This window comes from Saimiri boliviensis, chromosome 2 (genome assembly GCF_048565385.1).
Source record: "Saimiri boliviensis isolate mSaiBol1 chromosome 2, mSaiBol1.pri, whole genome shotgun sequence".
NCBI classification, from domain to species: Eukaryota; Metazoa; Chordata; class Mammalia; order Primates; family Cebidae; genus Saimiri; species Saimiri boliviensis.
Window position 1 is genome coordinate 3,148,841 of NC_133450.1, and position 27,381 is coordinate 3,176,221.

The following is a 27,381-nucleotide window of genomic DNA, read 5'->3' on the forward strand; positions in this document are numbered from 1 at the left end:
ATTGGCCCAGGGTCCCAGGGCTTCCAGGTCTTGGCGCGCTGAGGCAGAAATCGCGCAGGCGTCAGAACGCGCTCTCAGCTTCGGGTCCTTCCGCTGAGGCTTCCGCCATCATGGTGCGGAAGCTTAAGTTCCACGAGCAGAAGCTGCTGAAGCAGGTGGACTTCCTGAACTGGGAGGTCACCGATCACAACCTGCACGAGCTGCGCGTGCTGCGGCGTTACCGGCTGCAGCGGCGGGAGGACTACACGCGCTACAACCAGCTGAGCCGTGCGGTGCGTGAGCTGGCGCGGCGCCTGCGCGACCTGCCCGAGCGCGACCCGTTCCGCGTGCGCGCTTCCGCCGCGCTGCTGGACAAGCTGTATGCTCTCGGCCTGGTGCCCACGCGCGGTTCGCTGGAGCTCTGCGACTTTGTCACGGCCTCGTCCTTCTGCCGCCGCCGCCTTCCCACCGTGCTCCTCAAGCTGCGCATGGCGCAGCACCTTCAGGCCGCCGTGGCCTTTGTGGAGCAAGGCCACATACGCGTGGGCCCGGACGTGGTGACCGACCCCGCCTTCCTTGTCACGCGCAGCATGGAGGACTTTGTCACTTGGGTCGACTCGTCCAAGATCAAGCGGCACGTGCTGGAGTACAACGAGGAGCGCGATGACTTCGATCTGGAAGCCTAGCGGCTCTCCCACTTTCCACGGCTGTCTCCTACAGATGGGCACACTGAGACCTGATGCTGGAGATTCTCTGAGGGTGCTCTCCCCAAGGGTGTCAGGCGGTTGTAGGTTCTTAAGAACTTGATACATCAAGGCAGGACGTGCACAGAGCCACGGGAGGTGCGTCCTTGTTTTCCAGGAAATGTTCTTAGAACTTGGACTACTGATTTTTGTGCCTTGGGAAACAGTGGGAAGTAACTTGGTGCTGCTCTGGGGTATTTTTGGCTTCTTGCGTTGGAAACTTTTTAATGTAAAAGCAAAAACTGCAAATCCCCACGCTCTGTTTCCCTTTATCGTCTTGTAAGTGCTCGAATTGTTGCTCCTGGCCATGGAGTTAAGCTGTGTAGAGATGATGGGGAGTTTGGCGGGCTCAAGTTTTTATAAACTCAGTGAGACTAGTGTGTTCAGGATCTTCTTCATTGTTTAAAGGAATGCTTTCCTAATGCCAATAAATGAGTCAGCTGCTTTGTAAGTGCAATTTTTTTTATCTGTATGCTTTCGTTTTCTTCTTTACTCAAGATGGACTCCTGCTCTGTTACCCAGGCTGGGTGCAGTGGTGAGATCTCAGCTACTGCAACCTCAGTCTCCTGGGTTCAAGCAATTCTCCTGCCTCAGCCTCCCGAGTAGCTAGGATTACAGGTGCCCGCCACTGCACCCAGATAATTTTTGTATTTTTAGTTGAGACGGTTTCCCTCTATTGGCCGGGCTGCTCTCTAACTCCTGACCTCATAACCCTCTCACCTCGGCTTCCCAAAGTGCTAGGATTACCGGCATGAGACACGGTGCCTGGCCTCTAGTTTTCTTATATAGGGTCATATTTATGCATCCCAGGAATCCAGAGAAAAGGAATAGAGTCAGCAGCGACCTGCCTGTGGATGAGATCTGCAGCCGGAGCCACATGTGGAGGATGCAGGATGTTGTACAGGATTGGGCAGATTTGTCACTTTACCGGTCCCTTCCTTGGAAGGAGTGTTTTGGCAGAGTTCTTCCTCACAGGACTTCCTGTGGATATTCCAGCCCCAGGAAGTACCCTGTTAGAGGGCTGAGGTGTTTGCTTGCCTAAAGAAATAATCACCCTGGAGCTTGGCCATCTAGTGGTTCAGAGTGGCCCAGGAGTTCCTGGAAATTTAGATGATAGCAGTGATAGAGAATTGGAAGGGAGAGTAGGCAGACTACGAAGTTTTACTGAAGAATCACTCTTGGTTTTTTTGTTTTTTGTTTTTTTTTGAGATGGAGTTTCGCTCTTGTTACCCAGGCTGGAGTGCAATGGCGCGATCTCGGCTCACCGCAACCTCCACCTCCTGGGTTCAGGCAATTCTCCTGCCTCAGCCTCCTGAGTAGCTGGGATTACAGGCACGCGCCACCACGCCCAGCTAGTTTTTTTTTTTTTTTTTTTTTTGTGTATTTTTAGTAGAGACGGGGTTTCACAATGTTGACCAGGATGGTCTCGATCTTTCAACCTCGTGATCCACCCGCCCCGGCCTCCCAAAGTGCTGGGATTACAGGCTTGAGCCACCGCGCCCGGCTAGAATCACTCTTTTTTGAGATGGAGTTTTGCTCTTGTCGCTCAAGCTGGAGTGCCATGGAACCATCTTGGCTCACTGCAACCTCCGCCTCCTGGGTTCAAGCAATTCTCGTACTTTAGACTCCTGAATAGCTGAGACTACAGGCATGTGCCACTACAGCAGCTAATTTTTTTTGTATTTTTAGTAGAGACGGGGTTTCACCATTTTAGCCAGTCTAGTCTCACACTCCTGAACTCAGATGATCCGCTGCCTTGGCCTCTCAAAAGTGCTGGGATTACAGGTGTGAGTCACTGTGCCCACCTTTTTTTTTTTTTTTTTTTTTTTAGACGGAGTTTCGCTCTCGTTACCCAGGCTGGAGTGCCATGGCGCGATCTCGGCTCATCGCAACCTCCACCTGCTGGGTTCAGGCAATTCTCCTGCCTCAGCCTCCTGAGTGGCTGGGATTACAGGCACGCGCCACCATGCCCAGCTAATTTTTTGTATTTTTACTAGAGACGGGGTTTCGCCATGTTGACCGGGATGGTCTTGATCTCTTGACCTCGTGATCCACCCGCCTCGGCCTCCCAAAGTGCTGGGATTACAGGCTTGAGCCACCGCGCCCAGGCTTTTTTTTTTTTTTTTTTTTTTTTTTTATATGTATATATATATATATACACAAAGCCCATTGCTTGAGCCCAGGAGATCACTACAGCCTCGATCTGGGCTCAAGCAATCCTCCCACTTCAGCCTCCCAGTAGCTGGGATTATAGGCATGTGCCACCACACCTGGATAGTTTTTAATTTTTGTAGACATAGAGTTTTGCCGTGTTGTCCAGGCTGATCGCAAACTCCTGAGTTCAAGCAATCCTCTTGCCTCTTCCATTTGGTGAAGAAATGATATAGAGGAGGGGACATGATATGATAATAGCAAATACTTCTGTATGGCAGCCCGTTTTTAAGGGTACCACTTATATAGCCAATTTCAGCCTCCCAGCAATCCTATAAGGTGGAGAATCCAATTCTCTACTTTCAGATAAGGGAACTGAGGCAGAGATGGGTCAAATTACCAAAGATGACGTATCCAGTAGGCAATGGACTGGGACTGTCAGTGTCAGCACAGCCAGGCCTTGGTGCGTCTCAGTTTAGAAAGTCTCCGAACTTGAATTTACAAACCAGCAGGGAGAAGCAGCAGCAGGAGGCAATGTGATCCAGTCTCCACCGGATGCCGTAAGGTGTGAGGAGGGAGCAGGCATTGAACTGGGAAGGCTTTAAGGAAAAGCTGATGTTCAAGTTAGGAGGGGAACTAACTCTCATCTAAGCCCTGCCAGTTCTAGGCTGCCATTGACTCTTCCCAACAACTCTGCCAGGTAGGGGGTGTTATCTGTAACTTTTCAGTTTGAGAAACAATTTGTATAAGAAATTGTCTAGGCCAGCACGATGGCTCACAGCTATAATCCCAGCACTTTGGCAGACTGAGGTGGGCGGATGACTCAGCCTGGCGACAGAGCAAGACTCTCTCAAAAAAAAAAAAAAATAAGTAAGTTGTCCAAGGCTTGGACCTCTAGAAAAAATATAAAAATTAGCTGGGCATGGTGGCACATGCCTATAGTCCCAGCTACTCAGGAGGCTGAAGCATGAGAATCTCTTGAACCCAGGAGGCAGAGGTTGCAGTGAGCTGAGATTGAACCACTGCACTCCAGCCTGGGGGACAGAGTGAGACTCTGTCACAAAAAAGATAAAAGAAAAAAAGATGCACCAGAGGGAGGGGGCGGGTCCCTAGGAGGCTCCGGGCGGTTTTCAGTAACCAAGACTGCATCTTTTTCTGCAGGCATCGTTTCCTCCTAGACTTCTGCCCTTTGGGGCTTTCAGATTCTCCCCTGCAGGAGCTGAAGAGGCCATTTTCGGGGAAGAGGCGTGGCTGCGGCTTGTTGATTGGGTTTACTGTGCTAACTTCCACTAGGCTCCTGCAACGCGCTGTGGAGCTGCTTGCCACCTGCTCCCCTGGGCCTGACCGGGTAGTCCCCACTGCCCGCCAGCGTCAGGTCCTTCACCTGGCAGGTGATTTTTCACTGTCAAGTTGGACCAGGTGGCACCGAACCCATGAAGTACTGATTGCCTGGCTGCTTCCTAGGAACACAGAACCAGGATCTATAAGGGAGCCACCTGGAAATCTGTATTATTAACGGAAGTGTCAGATGATTCATAAAACCCAGCAAGTTTGAGAAACTTGGACTGTAAGTACAAGTCCAAACCCTTCAGTCTGTGCTCAAATGCATTATCCTGACATGGATTTCTGGCCACCAAGCATTCGGTTAACAAGTTTAATGCTGTCTGGGCTAGGTGTATCTGTAAGATATCTGAGTGTAGCGCTGCAGACCTAACCCCTTTTTGCCCAGGCATTTGACGCCACCTAGCTTCTCTCTGATCATTTTTGTTTTGTGTGCTTTTCATTGTCTTTTACAATATAATGCTTGGGGGCCGGGCTCCGTGGCTCAGTCCTGTAATCCCAGCACTTCGGAAGGCTGAAGTGGGAGGATCATTTGAGCCTAGGCTAAATCAATAAATAAATAAAGATAAAAAAGAAATGAGATCCCACCTCTGTTTAAAAAAAAAAAAAAAAAAAAAATCAGGCATGGTAGTGCATGCCTGTAGTCCTGACTACCTGGGAGGCTGAGGGAGGAGGATCACTTCAATCCAGGACTTGTTGGCTGCAGTGAGCTATGATCATGCCACTGCACCCCAGCTTGCAGAACAGAGCCAGACCCTGTTTCAAAAAATATATCTATATCTATATATATAGATATAGATACAGTTCTTAAGAAGCTACAACAATCTGGATGAGGATGCATCTGGCCAGACCAGACACTTTTATATATATAAAAGATTCAAGATCTGGAAAATAATATACATAGCATGTAAATTATAAAGCATAATAAATACTCATGAACTACATCACCAGGCTGGGCATGGTGGCTGATGCCGGTAATCCAGCACTTAGGGAGGCCAAGGTGAGAGGATCACTGGAGTCTGGGAGTTCAAGACCTGTCTGGGCAACACAGTGAGACTCAGTCCCTACCAAAAAAAAAAAGCAGACATGGTGGCAGCACCTATAATCCCAGCTACTGGTGGGATTTTTGGGGATAAGAGGGGGAAAGATCTCTTGAGGTCAGGAGTTCAAGGCTGCAGTAAGCCATGATCACACCACTGCACTCCAGCTTCAGCAACAGAACAAGATCCTGCTCTAAAACGAACAGAAAACTAGCGTAGGTCGTTTGCTTTTTATAATCTGAGTGTTTTTTTTTTTCCTTTTTCTTTTTTGGAGATGGAGTGTCAGCTGACTGCTACCTCTGCCTCCCGGGTTCAAGCTATTCCCTTGCCTCAGCCTCCTGAGTGGCTGCAACTACAGGCGCCCACCACCATGCCCAGCAAATTTTTGTATTTTTATTAGAGACAGGTTTTCGTCATATTGGCCAGGCTGGTTTCGAATTCCTGACCTTCTGATCCACCAGCATTGGCGGGATTACAGGCATGAGCCACTGTACCCGACTTTTTCTTTTCATTTCTTTTTTTTCTTTCTGAGATGGAGTCTCACTTGGTCACCCAGGCTGGAGAACAGTGGTGCGATCTCAGCTCACTGCAACCTCCACCTCCTGGGTTTGAGTGATTCTCCTGCATCAGCCTCCCCAGCAGATGGGACTACAGGTGCACACCACCATGTTTGGCTGATTTTTGGATTTTTAGTAGAGACATGGTTTCACCGTGTTGGCCAGGCTGGTCTCAAACTCCTGACCTGCCAGAGTAGGTCTTACAGAGAAGGTCCTGTTTTACAGGGGTTAAGCCATATGTGGATATCCAGGAAAGAACATTTCAGGAAGGGGACTCAGTGGAAAAGCCTTAAGATGGGAACGTGCCTGGCATGTCAGAAGAGTCAGAAAGCTGTCTCGGCTGGAGCAGAGTGGGCAAGGAGGAGAGGGAGAGATTAAAGAGCTTGTAGCCCCTTGAAAAGACTGGCTTTTATGTTGAGGGGGATACTTCGGGGTTTTAAGCAAAGGACTGATACTTGGTTTTTGTTTGTTTTCGTTTCTGGGATAGGCTCTCACCCTGTTGCCCAGGCTGGAGCGCAGCAGAATGACTGGGGCTCACTGCAGCCTTAACCTCCCAGCCCCAAGGGATCCTCTTGAGTAGCTGGGACTACAGGCACATGCCGCCATGCCCAGCTAATTCTTATTTTTTATTTTTATTTTATTTACTTATTTATTGAGACGGAGTATTGCTCTGTCGCCAGGCTGAAGTGCGGTGGTGCGATCTCGGCTCACTGCAACCTCCACCTTGTGGGTTCAAGCAATTCTCCTGCCTCACCTTCTCAAGTAGCTGGGACTACAGGTGTGCACCACCACGTCCAGCTAATTTTTGTATTTTTTTTTTTTTTACTAGAGACAGGGTTTCATCATGTTGGCCAGGATGGTCTCTTTTCTTTTTTTTTTTTTTTTTTTTTGAGACAGAGTTTCACTCTTGTTACCCAGGCTGGAGTGCAATGGCGCGATCTCGGCTCACCGCAACCTCCGCCTCCTGGGTTCAGGCAATTCTCCTGCCTCAGCCTCCTGAGTAGCTGGGATTACAGGCACGTGCCACCATGCCCAGCTAATTTTTTGTATTTTTAGTAGAGACAGGGTTTCACCATGTTGACCAGGATGGTCTCGATCTCTCGACCTCGTGATCCGCCCGCCTCGGCCTCCCAAAGTGCTGGGATTACAGGCTTGAGCCACCGCGCCCGGCCAGGATGGTCTCATCTCTTGACTTCGTGATCCACCCACCTTGGCCTCCCATAGTGCTGGGATTACAGACGTGAGCCACTGCACCCAGCCTATTTTTAAATTATTATTATTATTTATTTGTTTGTTTTTTTTTTTTAGATGGAGTCTCGCTCTGTCACCCAGGCTGGAGTGCAATGGTACAATGTTGGCTCACTTTGCCTCCCAGGTCCAAACGATTCCCCTTCTCTCAGCCTCTCAAGTAGCTGGGATTACACGTGCCTGACACCATGCCTGGCTAATTTTTGTATTTTTAGTAGAGATGGGGTTTCGTCATGTTCATCAGGCTGGTCTCAAATTCCTGACCTCAGGTGATCCACCGGCCTCGGCCTCCCAAAATGCTAAGATTGCAGGAGTGAGCCACCATGCCTGGCCACTAATTTTTAAAGTTTTTGTAGAGATGGGGGTCTCACTATGTTGTCATGGCTGGTCTTGAACTCCTGGGCTGAAGTGATCCTCTTACCTGAGGCTCCCAAAGTGCTGGGATTATAAGCATAAGCCACCATGCCCAGCTCAGAAATTTAATTTGGGACATGTTGGGTTGGAGGCATCCATTAGACTTCTGAGGGGGGATGTCAAAGAAAAATATGTATGACTTAGGAGTTTATTTATTTATTTATTTTTAATTTGAGATAGAGTCTTGCTCTGTCACTCAGGTTGGAGTGCAGTGGTGCAATCCCGGCTCACTGCAACCTCTGCCTCCCAGGTTCAAGTGATTCTCAGCCTCCTGAGTAGCTGGGTCACCTGATCCATTTTTGTATTTTTAGTAGAGATGAGGTTTCGCCATATTGGCCATACTGGTCTTGAACCCCTGACCTCAGGTGATCCGCCTGACTTGGCCTCCCAAAGTGCTCAGATTTGGTGTGAGCTGCCATGCCCGGCCAAGTTAGGAGTGTTTTTAAAAGGGTTGGAGATTTTTAAAATTGGGCATTACTAACATGAGTGTTATTGGAAGTCATTTGTCTAGATGAGAGCATCAGAGGAGTGACTATGGATATAACAAAGACATGACCACTCCACTGTGGTCACTCTGATGTTAAGAATTATTGGAGAGACATGCTGGCTTCGGCAGCACATATACTAAAATTGAAATGATACGGAGAAGATTAGCATGGCCCCTGCGCAAGGATGTCAGGCAAATTCTGAACGTGAAGCGTTCCATATTTTTCCGGAACCAACCCAAATGCCCATCGATGATAGGCTGGATAGGGAAAATGTGGTACATATACACGATGGAATCTTACACAGCCATCAAAAACGATGAGTTCGTGTCCATTGTAGGGACATGGATGAACCTGGAAACCATCATTCTCAGCAAACTGACGCAAGAGCAGAAAATCAAACACCGCATGTTCTCACTCATAGGCGGGTGTTGAACAATGAGAACACATGGACACAGGGAGGGGAGCACTACACACTGGGGTCCGTTTGGGGGAAATGGGGGAGGGACGGGGAGGTGTGGAGGTTGGAAGAGAGCGTAGGGAGAAATGACAGATACAGGTGAGGGGAAGGAAGGCAGCAAACCACACTGCCATGTGTGTACCTATGCAACAATCTTGCATGTTCTTCACATGTACCCCAAAACCTAAAATGCAATAAAAAAAAAAAAAGAATTATTGGAGAGAAGAGGACGAACCTGTGCTGTAGAAGGGACACCAGGAGAGTACGTTCTCGCCAGTGCAAATGAAGAAAGTGTATCCAGGAGGAAGGAGTGATCAACCAGGTCAAATGCTGCTGAGAGACAAGAGAAGGACTGAGAATAACCATAGGGTCCAGCAGCATCGAGGCTACTGATGACCTTGACAAGAATAGTTCAGTGGGCCAGGCGCGATGGCTCACGCTTGTAATTTCAGCACTTCGGAAAGCGAAGCCAGCGGATCACAAGATCGGGAGTTTGAGGCCAGCCTGACCAACATGATGAAACCCCGTCTCTACTAAAAATAAAAACTTAGCCAGGCATGGTGGCGGGTGCCTGTAATCCCAGCTAGTGGTGAGGCTGAGGCAGGAGAATCACTTGAGCCTGGGAGGCAGAGGTTGCAGTGAGCCGAGATCGTACCACTCCTGCCTGGGCAATAGAGTGAAACTCCATCTAAAAAAAAAAAAAACACAAAAAAAAAACCCAAAAAAACTAGTTCAGTGGAATGTGGGAGTAAAAGACTGGCCCGCAGGTCTCCCAAGTTCAGCCCGAGGACGCAGTGCCAAGCCCTCGCAGTGTCCCCAGCCCAGCCTGGGTCCCTGCTCCTGGGCCTCTGCCTGCTGGGTCTGCCTTGGGGGAAGCGCCCCTGTACCCTCCAGGCTGAGGCTTCCCCTGACCCCTTTGGCCCTCTCTCCACAGGCGCCCTGGCACCCTGCCCGGGGTCCCCAGGTGCGTGAGGGCTGAATGTGTGGGAGAAGCTGGTGGACAGGCATGGCCAGGAGGGAAATGGTGCTGGATTCTAGAGCATCGGACCCGGCCGCCAGAACTGGCCGTCTCCATCCCAGGCACTCGGACCGTGGGTACTGGATCCACATGTGGCCGAGGGCTGGCGGAGCCTGCCCCCCAGGAGCACTGAGTCCGGAGGGGGTCGTTTGTGCGGAGGGGGCCGTGGGCTCGTCCCACCTGCCCCTTCTGTCCAGCACTTGATGGCGATTCCCTCTATTTTCACTCGGCGGCTGCCCACACGTTACCCTCCTCCTCTTTCTTCTTGCTTTCTTCCATCCTCCATTCAGTCCGACTCCCCTCCCAGCCCCTGGGGAGCCTACCTCAGGTCAGAGAGTCTGAACCCCGATCTGCTCTGGGTATGTGGATTTCCTTCAGCTACCCTGATGTCCCCACTTCCAAGTCCTGACCCCTTTGAGCCGTCCCGGGGCATGTCCGGCCACTGGCCCACAGAAGCAGAGGCCAGGCTGTGACTGTGTGACCATCAAGGTGTGTGATGTGTGTGTGGGCGTGCACAGGAGCGGGAGAGTGTGAGAATGGCTCCCGGGCCTGGGCCAGGACAGAAGCAGCTGGAGAAGGAGCCTGAGGGTCATAGGCAAGCTGAGGTTTTCCTCCACCCCCACCCGGTCCCCGCCCCGCCCTGCCAGGTCTACACCCCTGCCTTGGGGAAAAGAGCAGTCTGGGAGAGCTTCTTCAAGAAGACCACAAGGGACCACAGTGGCTGCTGGCCCGGCTGAGCTCTGCCCCGAGAGCTCCCCTGCCTCCCCCACCACGGACTCTCCCTCTTCTGCTTTTCCCCTCAGGAAGGGTCCAGCCTCACCTATGCGACCTACAGTCCCCCACAAAAGAAGCTGAAAGTCCCCAGTCCCCACTTACACTTTTTTTTTTTTTTTTTTTTTTTGAGACGGAGTTTTGCTCTTGTTACCCAGGCTGGAGTGCAATGGCGCGATCTCGGCTCACCGCAACCTCCACCTCCTGGGTTCAGGCAATTCTCCCTCCTCAGCTTCCTGAGTAGCTGGGATTACAGGCACGCGCCACCATGCCTAGCTAATTTTTTGCATTTTTAGTAGAGACAGGGTTTCACCATGTTGACCAGGATGGTCTCGATCTCTTGACCTCGTGATCCACCCGCCTCGGCCTCCCAAAGTGCTGGGATTACAGGCTTGAGCCACCGCGCCCGGCTCCCACTTACACTTATAAGTCTGTGGCTAGTGGCATCCGACTGCTTGGCCTCCCTGTCTCCCCCAGGGTCCCTTCAGAGGGTCCTGGGCTTTCTGACCACCCAGAGGGGCCTCGGGCGCTCCCTCCAGCCATCCAGAGCTTTTAGCTTCACCCTCCTGGTTCAGGCAATGTTCCTTCTTTGTCAGGCCTGGTGGCTGTCGCATGGGGCTCCCCAAGGCTGGCAGTGGCCCTGAGCCAGTGGGTTGGAAGACAGGGTGTTCAGAAAGGAGGGCAGCCCGAGGGCGGTGAGCGTGGGTCTGAGCTGTGGGTGCACTGCCTGTGTGCCGTGGGAGAGGCCAGCGTGTTTCGGGTGGGGAGGCCGCCGCAGCCCCCGGCACTAACTGTGCAGCTCCGGCTCCTTCCTCCTTCTTCCTCCCCTTTCCCCTCCAGCCCCTGTTCCAGGAACCTTGCCGCACCTGCACTGCGCCCTCCCCTGCCCAGCCCTCCCCCAGCTGCTGCAGCTCCCCCTGCTCTGCGCTGGCCTCACCAGCTCTCTCCTCGCCTTTCCCTCTCCCGTTTCCTCTCTGTTTTCTCTGCAACTGCCAGCCGATCGGGTCAGGGAAGTCCATCCCATCCTGAGAGCCCCAGGCCCCCCTTGACCTCTACACAGATCCCCTCTCCTGTCGGAGACCTCCCTTTCCAAGCCTGCCTGGGCGGCTGTTCTGAGACTCCCCCAGCCCCAAAGCCACCCCCCTTCATCTGTGACTTAGTCTGTGGTAGCGGTGAGGTGACACATCCAGGTGTGACTGTTCCCTTCTGTGGCACACCCCTGCTCTGTTCTAGAAATATCTATAAATACTCACATATATATACACCTACACGTGGCCGACCGCCTCGCCTCTGGCACTGGGAATCAGTCACCGTGATGTCCTTGTGGTGGAGCCGTGTGGCCCAACAAGAGAAAGCTGTGCCCTGACACTGCCCCTCCAAAGTGCGCCACCTCCAGTGAGCCTCCCTGTCACCCGGGCCCCGCCATCCCTCCCACCACCGCCAAGCATGGGGTTGCCGTGCAGGCAGCCCTGTGGCCTGACAGTCTCTACCCGTCCTGCTGTCCCTCGGCTGAGAGTCAAACCCATTTCTGGACGACGGGGAATGTGCCCTCTGCTGACTGTGTTTTCTGTGGAGCTCAGGGGAGGCGAAAGGCCAAGCCATTTTTGGGGCGCTGTCGGGAGCAGTGAAAAGGCCCCACCCTTTCCAAGGGCCACTGTTCCCGGAAAGCCCCTGGAGCGCAGCTGGTCTCGTCCCGTGCAGCCGGCTCTGGCCACGAGGGGGCAGGAGGGCCACGCACTCAGCCTGGAGGGAGCCCGCGGGGCAGCCGGCGCTCTGGAGGGACAGACAGCGCAGGCCACCAGGCGCAGGCAGGAGAGGGAGGCGGGGGGTGGGAGACAGACGCCTGGGGTGGGCGGGAGTCAGCGCCCTTGGGTGCCGGTACCTGCCTTCCCGGCCACCGCTGATCAGGCTTCTGAGCCTGCTGGCTGTCAGGGCCGGACGTGCCACCGCAGTCCCCGGGAAGTCCCCCAGGTGTCACCAGGCGGCACACAGGTAACAGGCCTGGAAGGTCCCCAACAGCCCGGCTGGACACGCTCAGACACTCTGGGGCTCCTCGTTCAGGGGCACAAACTCCAGGACCCAGTGAGGGAAGCGGGACTACAGCAGGCCGAGCAGTGCGGCTAAATCCATTTATTCCAGAATAAAAGGCAAAATAAACAGGAGTTGCGGCCGGGCGCGGTGGCTCAAGCCTGTAATCCCAGCACTTTGGGAGGCCGAGGCGGGTGGATCACGAGGTCGAGAGATCGAGACCATCCTGGTCAACATGGTGAAACCCCGTCTCTACTAAAAATACAAAAAAATAGCTGGGCATGGTGGCACGTGCCTGTAATCCCAGCCACTCAGGAGGCTGAGGCAGGAGAATTGCCTGAACCCAGGAGGCGGAGGTTGCGGTGAGCCGAGATCGCGCCATTGCACTCCAGCCTGGGTAACAAGAGCGAAACTCCGTCTCAAAAAAAAAACAAAACAAAAAATAAATAAAAATAAAAATAAAACCTCCTCCCCATGTGCCAGCTCCAACCTCTGCCAGGTACGATACACAGGGCACCCCAAACTCCTAAAATATACAAAACGTTACACGGATACAATATGTACACTGGGGAAGGGGGGTCACCCCAGCAGCCCGTGCCCTCACCTGGTCCACAGTCAGCGCCACTGTCCTGCCTCAGCTGCCTCTCTGAGTAAGAAGATGGGAGCCCCCTGAGGGAAAAGTTGCTTTGGTGAGCGGAAGGAGGCCATCAGGCCTCCTCCAAACCAACCAACTCCAGCAGCCTCTGGCTCTTCAATAACAACCATCATCATCCAGAGATTTCAGGACTCAGCCCTGGTCAAGGTGGCAAAGGGTCTGTTTGTCTCCCCCCATTAGACAGGGGTCTTGTCTTGCTACGCTAGTAATAAAGGCGTGACTGGGAAGGGGTGGGAGGGACATGGTGGGAGCGGAGACTCCAGCCCCGCTTCTCCAGGCCTTGCTGACACGGGCCTGCTTTTATTTATTTTTATATTTTTCCCCATAATGTTTTTAAAAAAATCTCTTAACTTCCTTTTCATAAATTTTATACTTTTCATAAAATTTTTCTACTTTTTATCCACAACGTTTTTTGCCACAACTTTTCCACATTTTTTTATCCCATAACTTTTTTATCCCATAACTTTTATTAGTTTGTGTTCTTTTAATGAACACACTTGTATAGCTGTATTACAATTTCGTAAAAATAAAAACACAGTATCTCATGCCAAGTGTGCCCAGCATTGGCAGAGTCTCAATATCTTTAATACTATAGTTGTCAAGACGCACAAAATTTTAAGGCAAAAACAGCGCTTTGCAGCAATTGAATAATTTATTACATTACAGGAGCGTCACAGCAGCAGTCAATAATGCCGCTTTAGACAAAAGGCTCAGGATTTCCATCTTACATTCTGTTCATAAGAGTTCATACATTGGTAAAAGTCATTCTTAGAAAACTTGGCCACTAACGCTTTGGGCTGGAATTGGCATTTCTTTCCCTACTTTTCCTTCCCCTGGTTTCTTTTAAACTACGACATTCATATTTTAAAATGGTTTAAGTAATTTCAAAACGTTAAGATACCAGTTACATGTTTTAATAGTTCTTTTAAAATGACTCTTTAAGATAAAGTTTTGGAGAAGCTATATTATGGGTAGGATAGGACTGATTTACATTTTGAAATTTTCTTAAAATCAGCTTTGGTTTCAGAACAGATTTTATTCATTTGCAGAAAACCTATCAGGTTTAATAAAATCCTTTTAAAATGATTATCATATATTGCACTCTTTAAATAGGTATTTTAATTCTTCCTACAGAAATTCAAATTTATTCAGTTGAACCCACATTTGAAAATTCTATGTATTTTTGTAATGACCTCTGAACAGAGAGATGCTACCATTGAGCAGGCCTCTGGTATAGTAAACATGGTCCATTCAGGAGCTGTGAATATAGCTCTAGGTGAGCCCCTGAACCTGTTCATGGTAGATCATGCTAAATAGTGAGATGTTATTGGAGGTGTGGATGAGGACGTTTGTTATTGTAATCCTTCTTTGCACCTTATTTTAAAGAACAAATGAATCATTTTTCTGGTTGCCTTTTAAAAATTTAAACGGGAGGGGAAGAATAGGGCCAGGGCATTGTTATGTTACTTCTGATGCATCAGTGTTATAAATTCAACGTATAGACTGACAACCGAAATCAACGGCGGAACACAGTTCTTTTCCTTTTTTTTTTTTTTCTCTGACTAGAGGGATTGCACTTCAAGGTCTGAAAGTAGGACTTTTACCTTAAAAACAACAAACAAAAACTATCACACAGGATGGATAAGAAGATTGCTTAAACAGTTTTGTGTGGATCTTGTTGGTGCTGAACTATGGCATGAGCCTTATAGATTATAAAACAGAGATAGTTGAAGCTAAAGTACAGAACTAAAATTTTTAAAACTTTATTTGCTGTTAAATTCTGTGAAGTTTCAGTTATCTAAAATGAACATACACAAATATGAAAAAAATAAAATTCTACATTTTTGATGAATGCTAACCTTTTAATGTTGCCTTCTAGGCAAATTGAAAGCTGCCTTCTACTGAATGAGACAGAGAACAAATACTTGGCTGAATGAAGTACTGCAAAAGACTCGCATGCACTTTGAAGAAACACTTAAATTACTGTCATATGATTTCCATTCTTGTTAGATTTTTCTTAAATAGATGACAAAATGCCTACACAGAGTGATATTTCGGTTAATATAGTAAATGTATTTTCCAGACTGACATTCAGCTAAACATGCCTGTATGTGATTTACTCCATAGGTACCTGATGAACACATTCTTGTCAGATTGGGCACAGATGCTAAACACTATGTCAAGGTCATTCCTAGTCATTTATATTTCTTAGGGTAAAAGTGAAGTGATTTGAACTATCAAAATCCCTTTCAAATAATTTATCAATGTATTAGATAAACCCAGTTTCAGAATGATTAAGAAAAACACTTGCCTGCATTCCCTGAAAGAGTATAAATATTGGGTCCTGGTGACTTGAACTGACTCTTCCAAATTGTAGAAATTTATCAATGTATCAGATAAACTCAGTTTCAGAATGATCAAGGAAAAATGTTTGACCAAATCATGTGGCTGATTAACAGTGGTATGATTTCTAGCCCGAGGGCTGAAAATGGACTTAGAGTAACTGTCTTTAAACTGAACTCAAAGAATGCAAAAGCGGCAAGTTCAGAAAATGAAACACAAAACAGAACTTTAAGTCCATTTTAAACCCCCGGGCTAGAAATCGTAGCACTGTTAATCAGGCACATGATTTGGTCAAACATTTTTCCTTGATCATTCTGAAACTGAGTTTATCTGATACATTGATAAATTTCTACAATTTGGAAGAGTCAGTTCAAGTCACCAGGACCCAATATTTATACTCTTTCAGGGAATGCAGGCAAATGTGTTATTCCATCTGTAAATCATATTAGTGCTCTCCTATTAATGTCATGTTTATGAAAGTATCATGAGGATGCCAAATGCTAAACATGGACATGGTCAGGAACTAGGAATCTCCACTTCAGGGAGCACACATACATATCTCCCTCCATCCTAACAATGGGACGTATTTTGGCCCACAGACATTAGAACTTGATGAAGTTTCTGGCCAGGCGCGGTGGCTCAAGCCTGTAATCCCAGCACTTTGGGAGGCTGAGGCGGGTGGATCACGAGGTCAAGAGATCGAGACCATCCTGGTCAACATGGTGAAACCCCGTCTCTACTAAAGGTGCAAAAAATTAGCTGGGCATGGTGGCGCGTGCCTGTAATCCCAGCTACTCAGGAGGCTGAGGCAGGAGAATTGCCTGAACCCAGAAGGCGGAGGTTGAGGTGAGTCGAGATCGAGCCATTGCACTCCAGCCTGGGTAACAAGAGCGAAACTCCGTCTCAAAAAAAAAAAAAAATAAAGAACTTGATGAAGTTTCAACTGTTGATTCTGTTCCAAGTATCATAAAGTTGTGACTTAGGCAATGTCTGACTGAAAGAATTCATTCATAATGTAGAGGCACATTAACATAAATCTTGCACAAAATATGCCTGTAACCGAAACTGAAATATATAAAAACATATTTCACTCTTGGTAAAGAACTTGGTGAGGAAATAAAACTGTGATTGTACAGATACTTTTCCTGATAATAGGTTGACATTCACAAACAGTAGATGGCATGCAGTCTATAAACATTTTAAGTTGCACAAACTTCTCCTTGATTTTAAAATATAGTACAATTCTCTCTCTGAAACTCCTTTTTGTTTCAGCCAAGTACTCTCACATGTATTAGTTTATAATAATGTTTGTGATTATTATTTTTTTGTTTGTGATTATTGTTTAAAGTCCTTTTTATTGAAGAAAATGAAGGCAATTCCTATGTCAGAGTAACCATGGTGGTTGAAGAATAGGTATTAGCCAGAGAAGTCTGGACGGTCAATCAGTCTTGTTGCCTCAAAGAAGCTCCATGAACACAGAGGGATGCCAGCTGTCACACGGCTTTCCTGCACTCTAATTCATTCTTGACTAGAACCTGTATGCCTGTTCTAGGGACATATAAACTTAAAAAAAATTTTTTTTTAATTTTCTGTTTTTTTCTGGACATTTAAACTCTTAAAGGATTTCTTTTTTCTTGGAGATGTTTTATAAAAATGGACATTTTATCGGCAACTTGCTATGTGAACTGTAATAAATAGCAATTTTTAAAACTGTTAAATGATACTAAAGGATAATCTCATCCGTGGTCTCTTTCTGTGTGCAAGGCACTATACCAAGTGTCCTAAAACGTTAACTGTTCAGTCATCAATATTTAGTGTCTATTCATTCTAAGATACAAATTTCCATTCATATATATATGTAACACTTTACCTTAAAGGATTTCTTATGATCTTTACTAAATACATTAAGAAGAATGCCAACCAGTGCCCTTTTGTGTACTGAGACTTAGACTCATGTGTTAAAACAGGTAACATGAACTCTGACTTTACAATGTATTATAGATATAAATCCTCCAAGCTAGGAAAGGTTTTCCACATCCACTGTCAAAGATGCGAGCCTTTTATTCCTCAGAAATCATCCTTTTTTAGGTCATCAAAAAAGAGTACAGCTGCCGCAGCTCATGATGCACTATCTTCATGAGCCCAGAGCACAGAAAAACCCCAGAAGAACTGCCATAGCACAGCACTCCTTCTCAGCATGGGAACAAATGGAATATTCTATTCTGCACAAACCTGCCAGAGCAGGCCACTTTCTTCTTCTGTGAGATTTTAAAAGCTCCCAAAAATGTTATTACTCCCATTTGCAATGCACGGAACATGGAAGAAAGGCTGTTTCCAGTTCTTGGCCTTTCAACAACTCTAAATCTCAGTACTCATAGTGGCATCTTACAAAGTAACAAACAGTGTGCACGTGAGGGCAAAGCACATATTGAGCTAATTAAGAGGTCACTGTGATCAGGATTCCATCAAATATCATAGCAGCACATAAGCAAATTGTATCTGAATTCCATAATGACTATACATGCTGCAATAACATTAAAAAACCACGGCAGCCTATTCCAAACTAGTGAAAATGGTTTTGTGCCAATACTGGGTCTTTGTGTGTTTGAACTCCCACCACGTAAGGGCAAACTCGATAGACATGCTAATGATCTATGATTATCACATTAAAAACAAAAAATGCTAAAGGATGCCAGAGTGAACATCAGTGAAAGCCACACGAAGACCCACTCTCCTTTAACTTTTTACAAATAAACTATAAATTAGAAACACAAATCATCATGAGTGGCCCTAACATTCAAATAAAGTAAACGTGTAGAAGACTAACCCTATAACTTCGGTCCTTTGTAAATTTCTTGGCCACCTCTTAGCTGACGGTGATGTCTACTTCCTCCTTCGCCGCAGCCCGGTGAAAGCGTGGCATAGAGGGACTGCTGCCCAAGGGCCGGTGTTGCTGGCCGTCCCGCAGCTCACAAAGCCAGGTGCCATCTCCTGTGCAGTGGGGTTGTGCTGCACTCTCCCTCCTGCAGGCTCCAGGCTGTCGCTGTCGTCATCCAGGCTCACCTCACAAAATTCTTTGGAGAGAGGGAGGTGGGGATCTGAGCACAGTGCCAGCCTCCCCTGCTCCTGCCCGCCCACCCCGCCTGAGGGCTCTGCTCACCATCCTTGTCAGCAGCACCGAGCCCCTGGGGGGCTGTGGCCCCTGGAGTGGACTCATGAGCAGGGTGCTGGACGTCGTGGTCGATCATAAGCGGCATCACTGGCCCCTGCAGCTCCAGCAGCTCCACCTGGAGATAGGGGTGCTCAGCTTCCATGCCGGTGCCGGCACCCACGCTCACGCCCGCCCCCATCCCCTCACCCCCGCAGAGAGGCTGTACACCTTACCTTCGTCCCCTCCTCGGCCTGGGACAGCATGCTAACATCCTTCTTCTTCTGGTGCTGGGTCTTGGCCACTGCCCTCTCACGGTCATTTGGTTTGACGGACTTTCCTGTGGAAGGACAGGCTCAGAGGCTGGGCCCCTCCACCACCCTGCAGCTCCCCTGCCCTGCCCTGGCCTCCTGCTCACTTATCATGTCTCTCTCTCTGTAGAGCTGGATCAGTCCGAGTTCCAGTTTTTCCACCTGCTCCTTGAGGTCCGCATTCTCCTTCATGATGGCCACGAAGTCTCTCTGGAGCCAAAATAATGGGGTCACATCTCGGCAGCGACCTGCCCCACCCCCAGCCTTCATGGCCCCTGCAGGACTCACTCACCTGCAGCTTGTCGATGGCTTCCTGCAGGGCCCGCTGGGTCTCCCCACACCCACACTCGCTCCTAGTCCCTGTGGCCACGGCCGCTGACTCTGGGTCCCTCAGGGCCGAGGCCACCGGGTGAGCCTGCTGCTGGCAGCATACCTGTTGTTGCTGGAGCTGCTCACAGAGCCGTGCCTGCTCCTCCTGGGCACCGGCTCCAGCAGCGTTCAGATATGGCACCTGAAGGCAAGAGGGGAGCGTTCTTGTAGAGGCATACACAGGACAGACGGGGCAGGGAGGTGGAGCGCAGCCCCTTCCCTTGGGGCCTCAGAGAGTGCACCTGTCAGTCATGAAGGTGTCTGACCACCGGCTCCTGGAAGGGGTGAGGGTCCAGAGGAATCAGAAAGTGGAGAAACCAAGAGCATAAGGGGGTCTGGGAGGGACCACAGAGGAAGGTGGCCTGCCCAGGCGCCTGGCCCCTGGCTCCAGCCTAAGAGACTGCCTCCCTTGCCTAGAACCCCATGCCTCCTTCGCCAGCCTCAAATCTCACATCCTTCGTTCCACCATTTAAACTGTAGGCCACAGACTGGTGGAAAAGCAGAGGGAGCCGAACACCATCCGCCAAGTGTGCTATGTGCCTAATGCTTTCCACGCATCATCTCATTTAATCCTCAGCACCCACGCGAGGAAAATGTTAACTTCCTTTGGAAGTTAAAGAAACAGAGACTAGAGATGCAAAGTCGTCGAATGGTGACCAGTGGAACCCAGGCTGGAATCCAGTTTGGATCTAAGGAGGCTTTCGTTTTGTTTTGCTTTGATTTGATTTGTTTTGTTTTGAGACAGAGTGTCACTCTGTGGCCCAGGCTGGAGATTCGTGGTGCAAACTCAGCTTACCGCAACCTCCAGCTCCCGGGCTCAAGCGATGCTCATGCCTCAGCCCCCAGAGTAGCTGGGATTACTGGTGTGCGTCACCACGCCCAGCTTTGTTGTGGTGGTGGTGGTGGTTGTAATTTTAGTAGAGATGAGGTTTCGTCATGTTGGCCAGGCTGATCTCAAACTCCTGATCTTAAGTGATTCTCCTGCCTCAGCCTCCCAAAGTGCTGGGATGACAGGGGTGAGCCACCGCACCCAGCACAAAGAGCCTCTCACACCACTGTCTCTTGCCCTATGACTGGGGGGCTCCATGCCTCAAGCTGGGATGATGATGTTCAGACCTGGGAGGAGCCCAAGGCTACCCGCCTCTAAAAGTCAGAGGGTAGGAAGCCAGAAACGGTCACAGGACTGTCCTGGAGGGTGTGGGGTCACCTGCCCCAGGGTGGAGCTGCCTGTGGCCTTACACCTCTCCTCCCCAGAGGCCGGTGCCTGCCTCCCAGCCCTCCCGGATGGGACGGAGATTACCGTCTCCTGTTCATCGAGCTTCTCCTGCAGCTCCTTTCCTTCCTGCTCCAAATGCAGTGCGCTCCTGTTCTCGTTCTTCTGGACAGACAGAAGCAATCAGCGGCCACCCACTGCAGCTGGAGACCCCAGAACTTTGTGACTGCCTCCCGTGGCACTGGGAAGGGTGGAGGTTAGAAAAATTGTCTCCTTTCTCCCACAGCCATCAGAGCAGGGCTCTGGCTCACAGGTGGCTTTAGGAGCCCCATTTCATATACTCCCCCATTTTACAGGTGGGAAAATAAAGGCCTGGAGGGCTGGGGAGGAGGGCAGGCTCCCCAGGTGGGCAACACACCAGCTCCTCCTCCTGCTCCTGGAGCCCCTCCTGCTCAAGAAGCCTCTCCTCCTGTTCTCTCAGCCTCACCTCCTGCTCCCGGAGCCTCATTTTCGCCTCCTGCAGCCTCTCCTGTTCCCGCAGCTCGTCTCTCAGGTACTTGGTTTCAGTTTTTAGGTTTTTCTCCAAGTCAGAGTGTCCTGCTGGGGGCTTCAGGATTGAGGGTTCAGCTGAGAAAGGAAGCAGACGATAAGGGCCTCTGGATTCTCAAAACAAAAAACAAAAAAAAACTCTTCTGGGTGCTCAGCTCCTCTCAGGCTCCCCAAACCTGCCCTCACTGCTCATGATTCCTCAACCCCAAATGGTAGCCAGTCTTCCGAGCCACTTTCAGATCGAGAGCACCGTGGGTGGCTGACGACGGGAACCCCTCCCTCTTTCTGATGGGGACACTGAGGCTCGTGGCCATTATGAGACTTGCCGCCTCCTGGCACAGACCTCTTTCCCTCTGCCTCAAAGCCCTTCCAGACACCCACCTCCCTGGGGCACCCTAAGCCACCCCCACAGCCCTCTGATGCCAGTCCTGCTCCCAGGTCATGCCAGCCCCATCTTACCCAGATGGTTTTAGGCTCCCCTTCAGCTCCTCGATTTTCATTGCATCCTGGCTTTTCTCCATTTTGAATATTTCCATCTGCCCAAAGCACAGGGGGAAAGGGCCCTGGAGAGAGGGGCTGGTGGCTGGACAGGCTACCATCGCCCTCTCCGCCCCCAGCTCCACAAAGCCCAGTCCCGTGACCACCCCTGGCTGGACTATTCTCATTTTACAGATGCCCAGGAAGATCCAGTGAGCTATCTAAGGAGCGGGGCTGAAGGGTCAGCTCTCACTTCTCCTGCCATTTTCAGCAATTGCTGCTGCCACCGCGCCTTCTCTGTTTTGAGTTGTTGAGCGTATGCGTCTCTTTTTCTAGCTGAACTTTCTTAAGACACTCCGTCACCTGCAAGAATGGGCCCGGAAGTTAGGAAGGGCTGTCACGGGTCCTCACCTGCTCCTGGCCACCTGGGGTCATCTTCCTTCCACATCCCTCCCTCTGCAAAGTCTCACCTCTGCCACCTGTGCTTTGAGCAGTTCCCGCTCCTGTAGAAACTGCTGTAACTGCTGTTCAAGGACTGCTTCACAGCGGCTCGAGGGCTGGAGGGTGGAGAGGGAGAAGCTTCAATCTGGAGAGCCTGGGCCATTCCACATGGTGCCCCTTAAAAGGGCTAGGGCTGGGCTTAATACACAACTCGGTCAGTAAAGATCAAGGCCCATGGTCTGGATTTTAAAAGAACTCAGTAAAGTTGGAAGGGACAGGCAAAGAGATCAAATTTACAGCTGGCTCACAGAGGCCCAGAGAGATCAGATCGATTCTATTGTTATTCCTCTTATTACTACCGCTGTTGGAACCTTTACTGAGTGCGTCACCAGGTAGCGTGCTAACAATCCCATTTAACCTCACAACCACCATGTGAGGCAGTTACTACGATGACCTCTACTGTGTAGATGGAAAACACGGAGCATTAGAGGTTAGGTGGTTGCCTAAGATCATTAGACAGAGCTGGGATTTGAACACCCAGGTCCATCTGATCCTCTAAGTCCAATTTTTTTCCTGCTGGGGGTGGGGGCACAGACAGGAAGGGGGAAATTAATCTTCTGCTCACTTTTTGAAAGGATGATACATTCGCATAGTCCAAAACTCAGAAGATACAGAAGGGAAGTATCTCCCAGCCACCCGTGCTCTCTCCTGAGTTTTTTACAAATCCTTGCAGACATGTTTTATGTATATTATCATAGTAATATGGACAGGCATTTGGCCTCTGAGCTCTGCGTCCAGTGCTGGCTCCCCATAGCGCCCTTCAACTCACCACAGCAGCCCCAAGGGGAAACTGGAGCCCAGGATTGGCGGCGTGGAATCAGGGGACCCCACCGGACTCTTACCAATACGTTGACGGTGTTATTCAGTTCACTGGTTGTGACGGAGCTCGAGTCCAGGGCTATTTGAGGTTGGTGCGCGCTCTGAGGCACATGCAGAGAGGAGGAGTTGGAGGAGGATCGGGGGAGAGGCAGAGAGAACAATCATTAGGGTTGGGGTGTGTGGGGGCTGTCTCGGCTGGCAGAGGGGCACCCAGCCGCCACTGTGGGAGGAGGGTAGAGGGCTGGCCTGCAGGGTCACTGTGCCTCAGCTCAGGGCTTCTTACCTCTGGATCTTTCATGGAGGCACATGGCGCAGGGCCCTCCTTGTGACCACCTGCGGCTGACTACAAGAGACGAGAGTGCACATGGAGACGTTCTGTCCCCTCCGTGTCCAAGCCTCTGATTTCCTGTCCTCCCCGTCAGCTGGCAGCATTTTCTGTTCTGCCTCTCTCGGACCCTTTGTCCCAAAACTCCTTGTGCCAGCTCCGCTCATGGTTCTTATCTCCCACCATCCCTGGGGCCCTTTCAGTGACTCTTAAAGGGACAGCCTGACAGCAAATGGCTGTGCTCATTGGGCTGGCTTCCCCTTGATACTGGGGATGAGGAAAACCAAACAGCAAGGACCATTTCCTGGGTGTCCTGGGTGTTTACAGCGGGCCATGTACCAGGGATTAACAAAAAAACAACAGCAATAACGAATCTCATTTCACCTTCACTAATGGAAGTCAGACAACACCACCTCTATTTTACAGATGTGAAAAGAGAGGCCCAAAAAGCTCAAGGAACTTGCCCTAAGTCATATCCCTAGCAGATGGAGAGGCAGGATTCAAACCCAGAATTCCTAACCAGTACCCAGAAGTTCTTCCACAATCTTAACAATTACCCTCTACTGCCCCTCTGGCCCCTTTTCCCCAGAAGCCTGGCCAGCCAAGACTCACATGGCATGGTGACCGGCCACCATCAGAAGCGGCTGTCTCAGGGCAATTGTTGTTTCTTGTCTTCTCACTCGTGTTGGAACAGCAGGGCTGTTTCTTTGTTGAAATTCTTTTAACTGTGGGAAAAAGAGCAGTAATACTCATGAGAACTACAGACCCCTACGGTCACAACCTACTTTACAGTTTTTACAAAATACTGTTACACACCATGTGATTTAATGCCACCGACAACTCTATAAGGTGTTGTCACAATCACTTAGTGACTGGGAGGGATTGATATCATGGCGAAATTTTAAAAAAATTAAAAAAAAAGAAAAGAGAAAGAAAAAGCAGTACTAGATCTTAAACTCATTCCTCTGACTCCAAGCTCTGGGGTTTTGCCACGAATCAGCAACTGCCAGAGACCAAAACCACAGGCAGAGGTAGAAAAGTCACCATTAAGTAGGCGAGAACTGTACGCCGTGTGGTTTAGAGTCATACAGCCTCACACGTCTGTTAGTGTTAAGAAGAGCACCAGCACCTCTCACACTTTTATATCAATGTGTCCCCATGGCAGAAGGCAGCCTTTCTGTTAAATCTGGGAATTTATCAGAAAGAGGACAACCCAAGTCTCATTTTGGAGACAAGTCTGATACACTCTTAGAAACCTATGTGACTGTCATCCCTAAGAACATTAATGTTTTTGCTGTCTCAAGAGACTCAAGGGAAACTGATGCTTCAGAAAGATGTCCCATGTTTATCCCGTGGCCTTCAAAGTAGCCTAAGTTGAGATGATATGAGGAAGATTCAAGCTGTCAAGTTAAATTTCCCAAGATCTGTTCCATAGAAGATGAGCAGATCTCACTCCAGAGGCCACTGACTGAAGGGCAGTCTTGTCCCAGAACCATGGGGAATTTGAAGATGAAGTGGAGAACTCAGAAAGAAACGTGAAAGGCTCTCTGGAGAGTAGAAGCCTGAGAGAAAACCAAACCAAACCCATTCTCCCACTGCCACCCAGAGACACTGTCAACGTTTAGAGCTCACGGGGGAAGTGCAGGCTTTCCACACTGTCAATGTCTCTGTTAAGGGAGTGAGGCAGCCTGAGTCCTCTTGCTCCTAGGTCCCACAGTCCCCATTCCCCTTCCAGCTGGAAATGTGTGCTGGGACCAGAGGAGCCAGAAATGGGATGAGAATGCGTAGGGGACTGGGTCCTAAGATCGAAGGCTGGTCCTGTAGCAGCACTGAGGGTTCCTAGGGGAACGGTGACATCACTACATTCCACTCCTCCTGGGGGAGGGGACCACATCAAGGACATGCCTCGGTCACTGCTCCCTGATGGGGCAGGGGGATGCAGGGCTGGGACCCAGGTCCTTGGAGACGCCAGCCCAAAGAGCACAGGGAGGTCACGCTGGGAGAGCGGGAGGGGTGGGTAGAGTCTGCAGCAGGGATTCCCACGAGTCTCCAGCCCAAAGTCACCCATAAATGACTGATGAGGGTGGGGACTGGGAGACCCAGGTCCTTAGAGAGAAGCCCACAGAGCCCAGGGAGGTCCGGCATGGGGCAGGAAAAGGTGAGGCCCAAGTAGGGAGCGGGGAGCCTCAGGGGTTACACATCCAAAGGCACCCTGGGGTGACTGGCGAGCGCAGGGGCTGGGCTCCTTGCTGAAGGGGAGGGCTGACTGACAAGACGTTGGTAGGGGAGCCCAGAGGCACCGGGGTTGGGGGCCCGCCCAGCCTGGCGTGTCTCAGAAGTGTTATGGACTCTGGCAGTGGTCTTGCCGTTGGAGGGCATCTGTGTGCGTGTCACCTTCTTCCTAGCCGAGGCTAATTTCATCTTGCGAATTTCTTCTGACATCGCCATGGTGGGGTGGGCAGGGAGGGGCGATTGGGGAGGGAGGGGAGGTTGAGGAGGGAGGGGGAGTTGGGGCCACATCAACACAATTCAGGGGAGCACTGGTGAGCAGCTCCGCTCTCCTACCAGGCAGCTGTGTTGACTGAGCCAGAGGAGGCGTAACCAGGGCCACACTAGAATGTGGAATGGGGGCGTGGCCTGCATGCTCCAAGCCCATTGGTCAGTGAGGAAGATGAAAGGGAAAGGAGGCGTGGCCAGGCAGCAGCGGCTCCGGAGGGACCTGTGGCATCCCAAGGAAAGTTGCACCTGCAACTTCTGTCCCCGCCCACTCTGAGAGGGGAGGGGCCACCCACTCCGGGAGAGAGGAGGGGCCAGTTTTCACTTTTAAAATTTTAACTCTACCAGAGCCTGCAGCCCAGTGTTTGGGGAGGCAACTGTATGGGGAGATGACAGTGTGGGAAACTATCCGGCCTAGACCAAGGCCTCATGGAGCCCAGGGTTCCCTAGGGCCAGGAGAGCGCTGGAGCGCACGCTGACACCCATTGGAAACCTGAAATCCACACCTGCAGGAGATCAGGAAAGGGGTTCAGCCTCCAAAGCACCTGCAGCCAGGTGAGACAGGCACAGGTGGGCACCAAGCAGATCTCCTGCCTGGCCTTCCTCTCCTGCCTCCCCCAAGCGGAGGAGAAGTGGCAGCTGCCCATCAGCCCATTGGCTAGATTGAAGCCACTGAATCTGGGTCCCAACAGGCAAATGTAACCCCTGACTGTCCCAGGCCCGGCCCAAGGCAGTCATGGCTCTGTTGAGGATGTGGTAGACAGATGTGATGCTCCCAATGGCTCTATAATCCTCTTGTTGAGGATAATCAATGAAATGGGCAAGACCATCATGCTCAGCCGAGAACCTGTCAGGGCCAGACAGAAGTCAGTTTAGTTCCAGGCCTCGCCTTGGAAGGATGGTGGACTAGGGGCAGCCACAGTGAAGGGGAACAGAGGTACATGGGCTTTGTGGTCAAGGCTGTCAGCTCCTGCAGCACCTGGGGAACATCCGCCCAGGCCTGGCTCTGCACTCACGCTTCTGCCTGGAGCCACATGTGCCTGGACAGTGGCCTGAAATACGAATGGTAGTAGGAAAAGCTCTCGTGGCCACATATGTGGGCACCTAAGCATGACATAGAGGGGTATCATGCCCCAAAGAGTCCAAACAGGCCAAGAACTCAAGCAGATGTAATTCCCTTGTCTTGGGTCACATCAATTAAGTCAGAGCCTGTCCTGACTCTGAAGCTGCAGCTCAGTCTAGTTGAGACTCACAAAGAGATGTCAGTGCAGGGCAGGGGGCCCGACCCAGCCTGCGACGTCCAGCAAAGCTGTGTGCTGGACAAGAATCTCTGAAGATGAGTCCAGGACAAGGACAGATGTGCCTGGGCAGGGAGTGGGGGAAATGCCCAGGGGCAGGAGGCCTCAGGACCTTTAACTAGGTGGGATGCCAGGTCAGCACGTGCAGAAGAGAAGGTGACGTGGCAGCAGCTGCCTGAGGGGCAGCTATAAACCTAGGGGCCACCTTGTCTAGCCTAAACCATGCTGCTGCCCAGTCACCATCCTTCAAACGTCAGAGGCAGGGCTGGGAGGGCCTCCAGACCCCTCTTCCCTCCCGCCCTAAGCTGGTTCTCGTCCCTCACCAGAAGGAAAATGAAGGCGTCTATGGATTACAGACTGCCAGGTTCTCTGTCACCAGGTGGAAGGGGTGGGGGAAGCTGCAGGTGGGTGAGGAAGAACCCAGGTACCAGAGCTAGAAGGGCTTTGGGAAAGCCTTGAACAGGGCCAGGACCTGAGCTCTGCCTGGCTGTGGTGACTCTGAGCCAGGCAACGCTACGGTAGTCTCAGTCTGTGACTCTGTCTCACGGGGGATGTCGGCATTATTACCTTTTGAGTCAAAGTCGGTAATCCAGGGAAACCAGAGTTCCCAGTAGGGACCAAGACCAAAGGATGGAGGGGTCT

The 27,381-nt window shown here is 50.5% G+C and overlaps 1 protein-coding gene, 1 long non-coding RNA gene and 1 other non-coding gene across 4 annotated transcripts; 2 read left to right on the forward strand and 1 right to left on the reverse strand.

The window, feature by feature from the left end:
- Positions 1-30: 30 nt before the first annotated feature.
- On the forward strand, positions 31-1,179 carry IMP3 (IMP U3 small nucleolar ribonucleoprotein 3). Its single transcript, XM_003943001.4, has one exon. The coding sequence runs from the start codon at positions 111-113 to the stop codon at positions 663-665; it is 555 nt and encodes a 184-aa protein (XP_003943050.1). The 5' UTR covers positions 31-110; the 3' UTR covers positions 666-1,179.
- A 6,894-nt stretch (positions 1,180-8,073) lies between these two features.
- Positions 8,074-8,185, forward strand: LOC120364100 (U6 spliceosomal RNA). Its single transcript, XR_005579452.1, has one exon. It is a non-coding gene; the product is annotated as a U6 spliceosomal RNA (small nuclear RNA).
- A 10,938-nt stretch (positions 8,186-19,123) lies between these two features.
- On the reverse strand, positions 19,124-20,896 carry LOC141582543 (uncharacterized). 2 transcript variants are annotated; one of them, XR_012515402.1, is made up of 3 exons: positions 20,762-20,896; positions 20,362-20,436; positions 19,124-19,203 (listed from the first exon to the last, which is right to left on the reverse strand). It is a non-coding gene; the product is annotated as an uncharacterized LOC141582543 (long non-coding RNA). The 2 variants fall into 2 exon arrangements; XR_012515403.1 differs by having other exon boundaries at positions 20,362-20,439.
- Positions 20,897-27,381: the final 6,485 nt, after the last annotated feature.

Excerpts from the sequence above, each read along its gene's own strand:
- IMP3 (XM_003943001.4), top strand. The coding sequence starts at position 111 with ATGGTGCGGAAGCTTAAGTTCCACGAGCAGAAGCTGCTGAAGCAGGTG.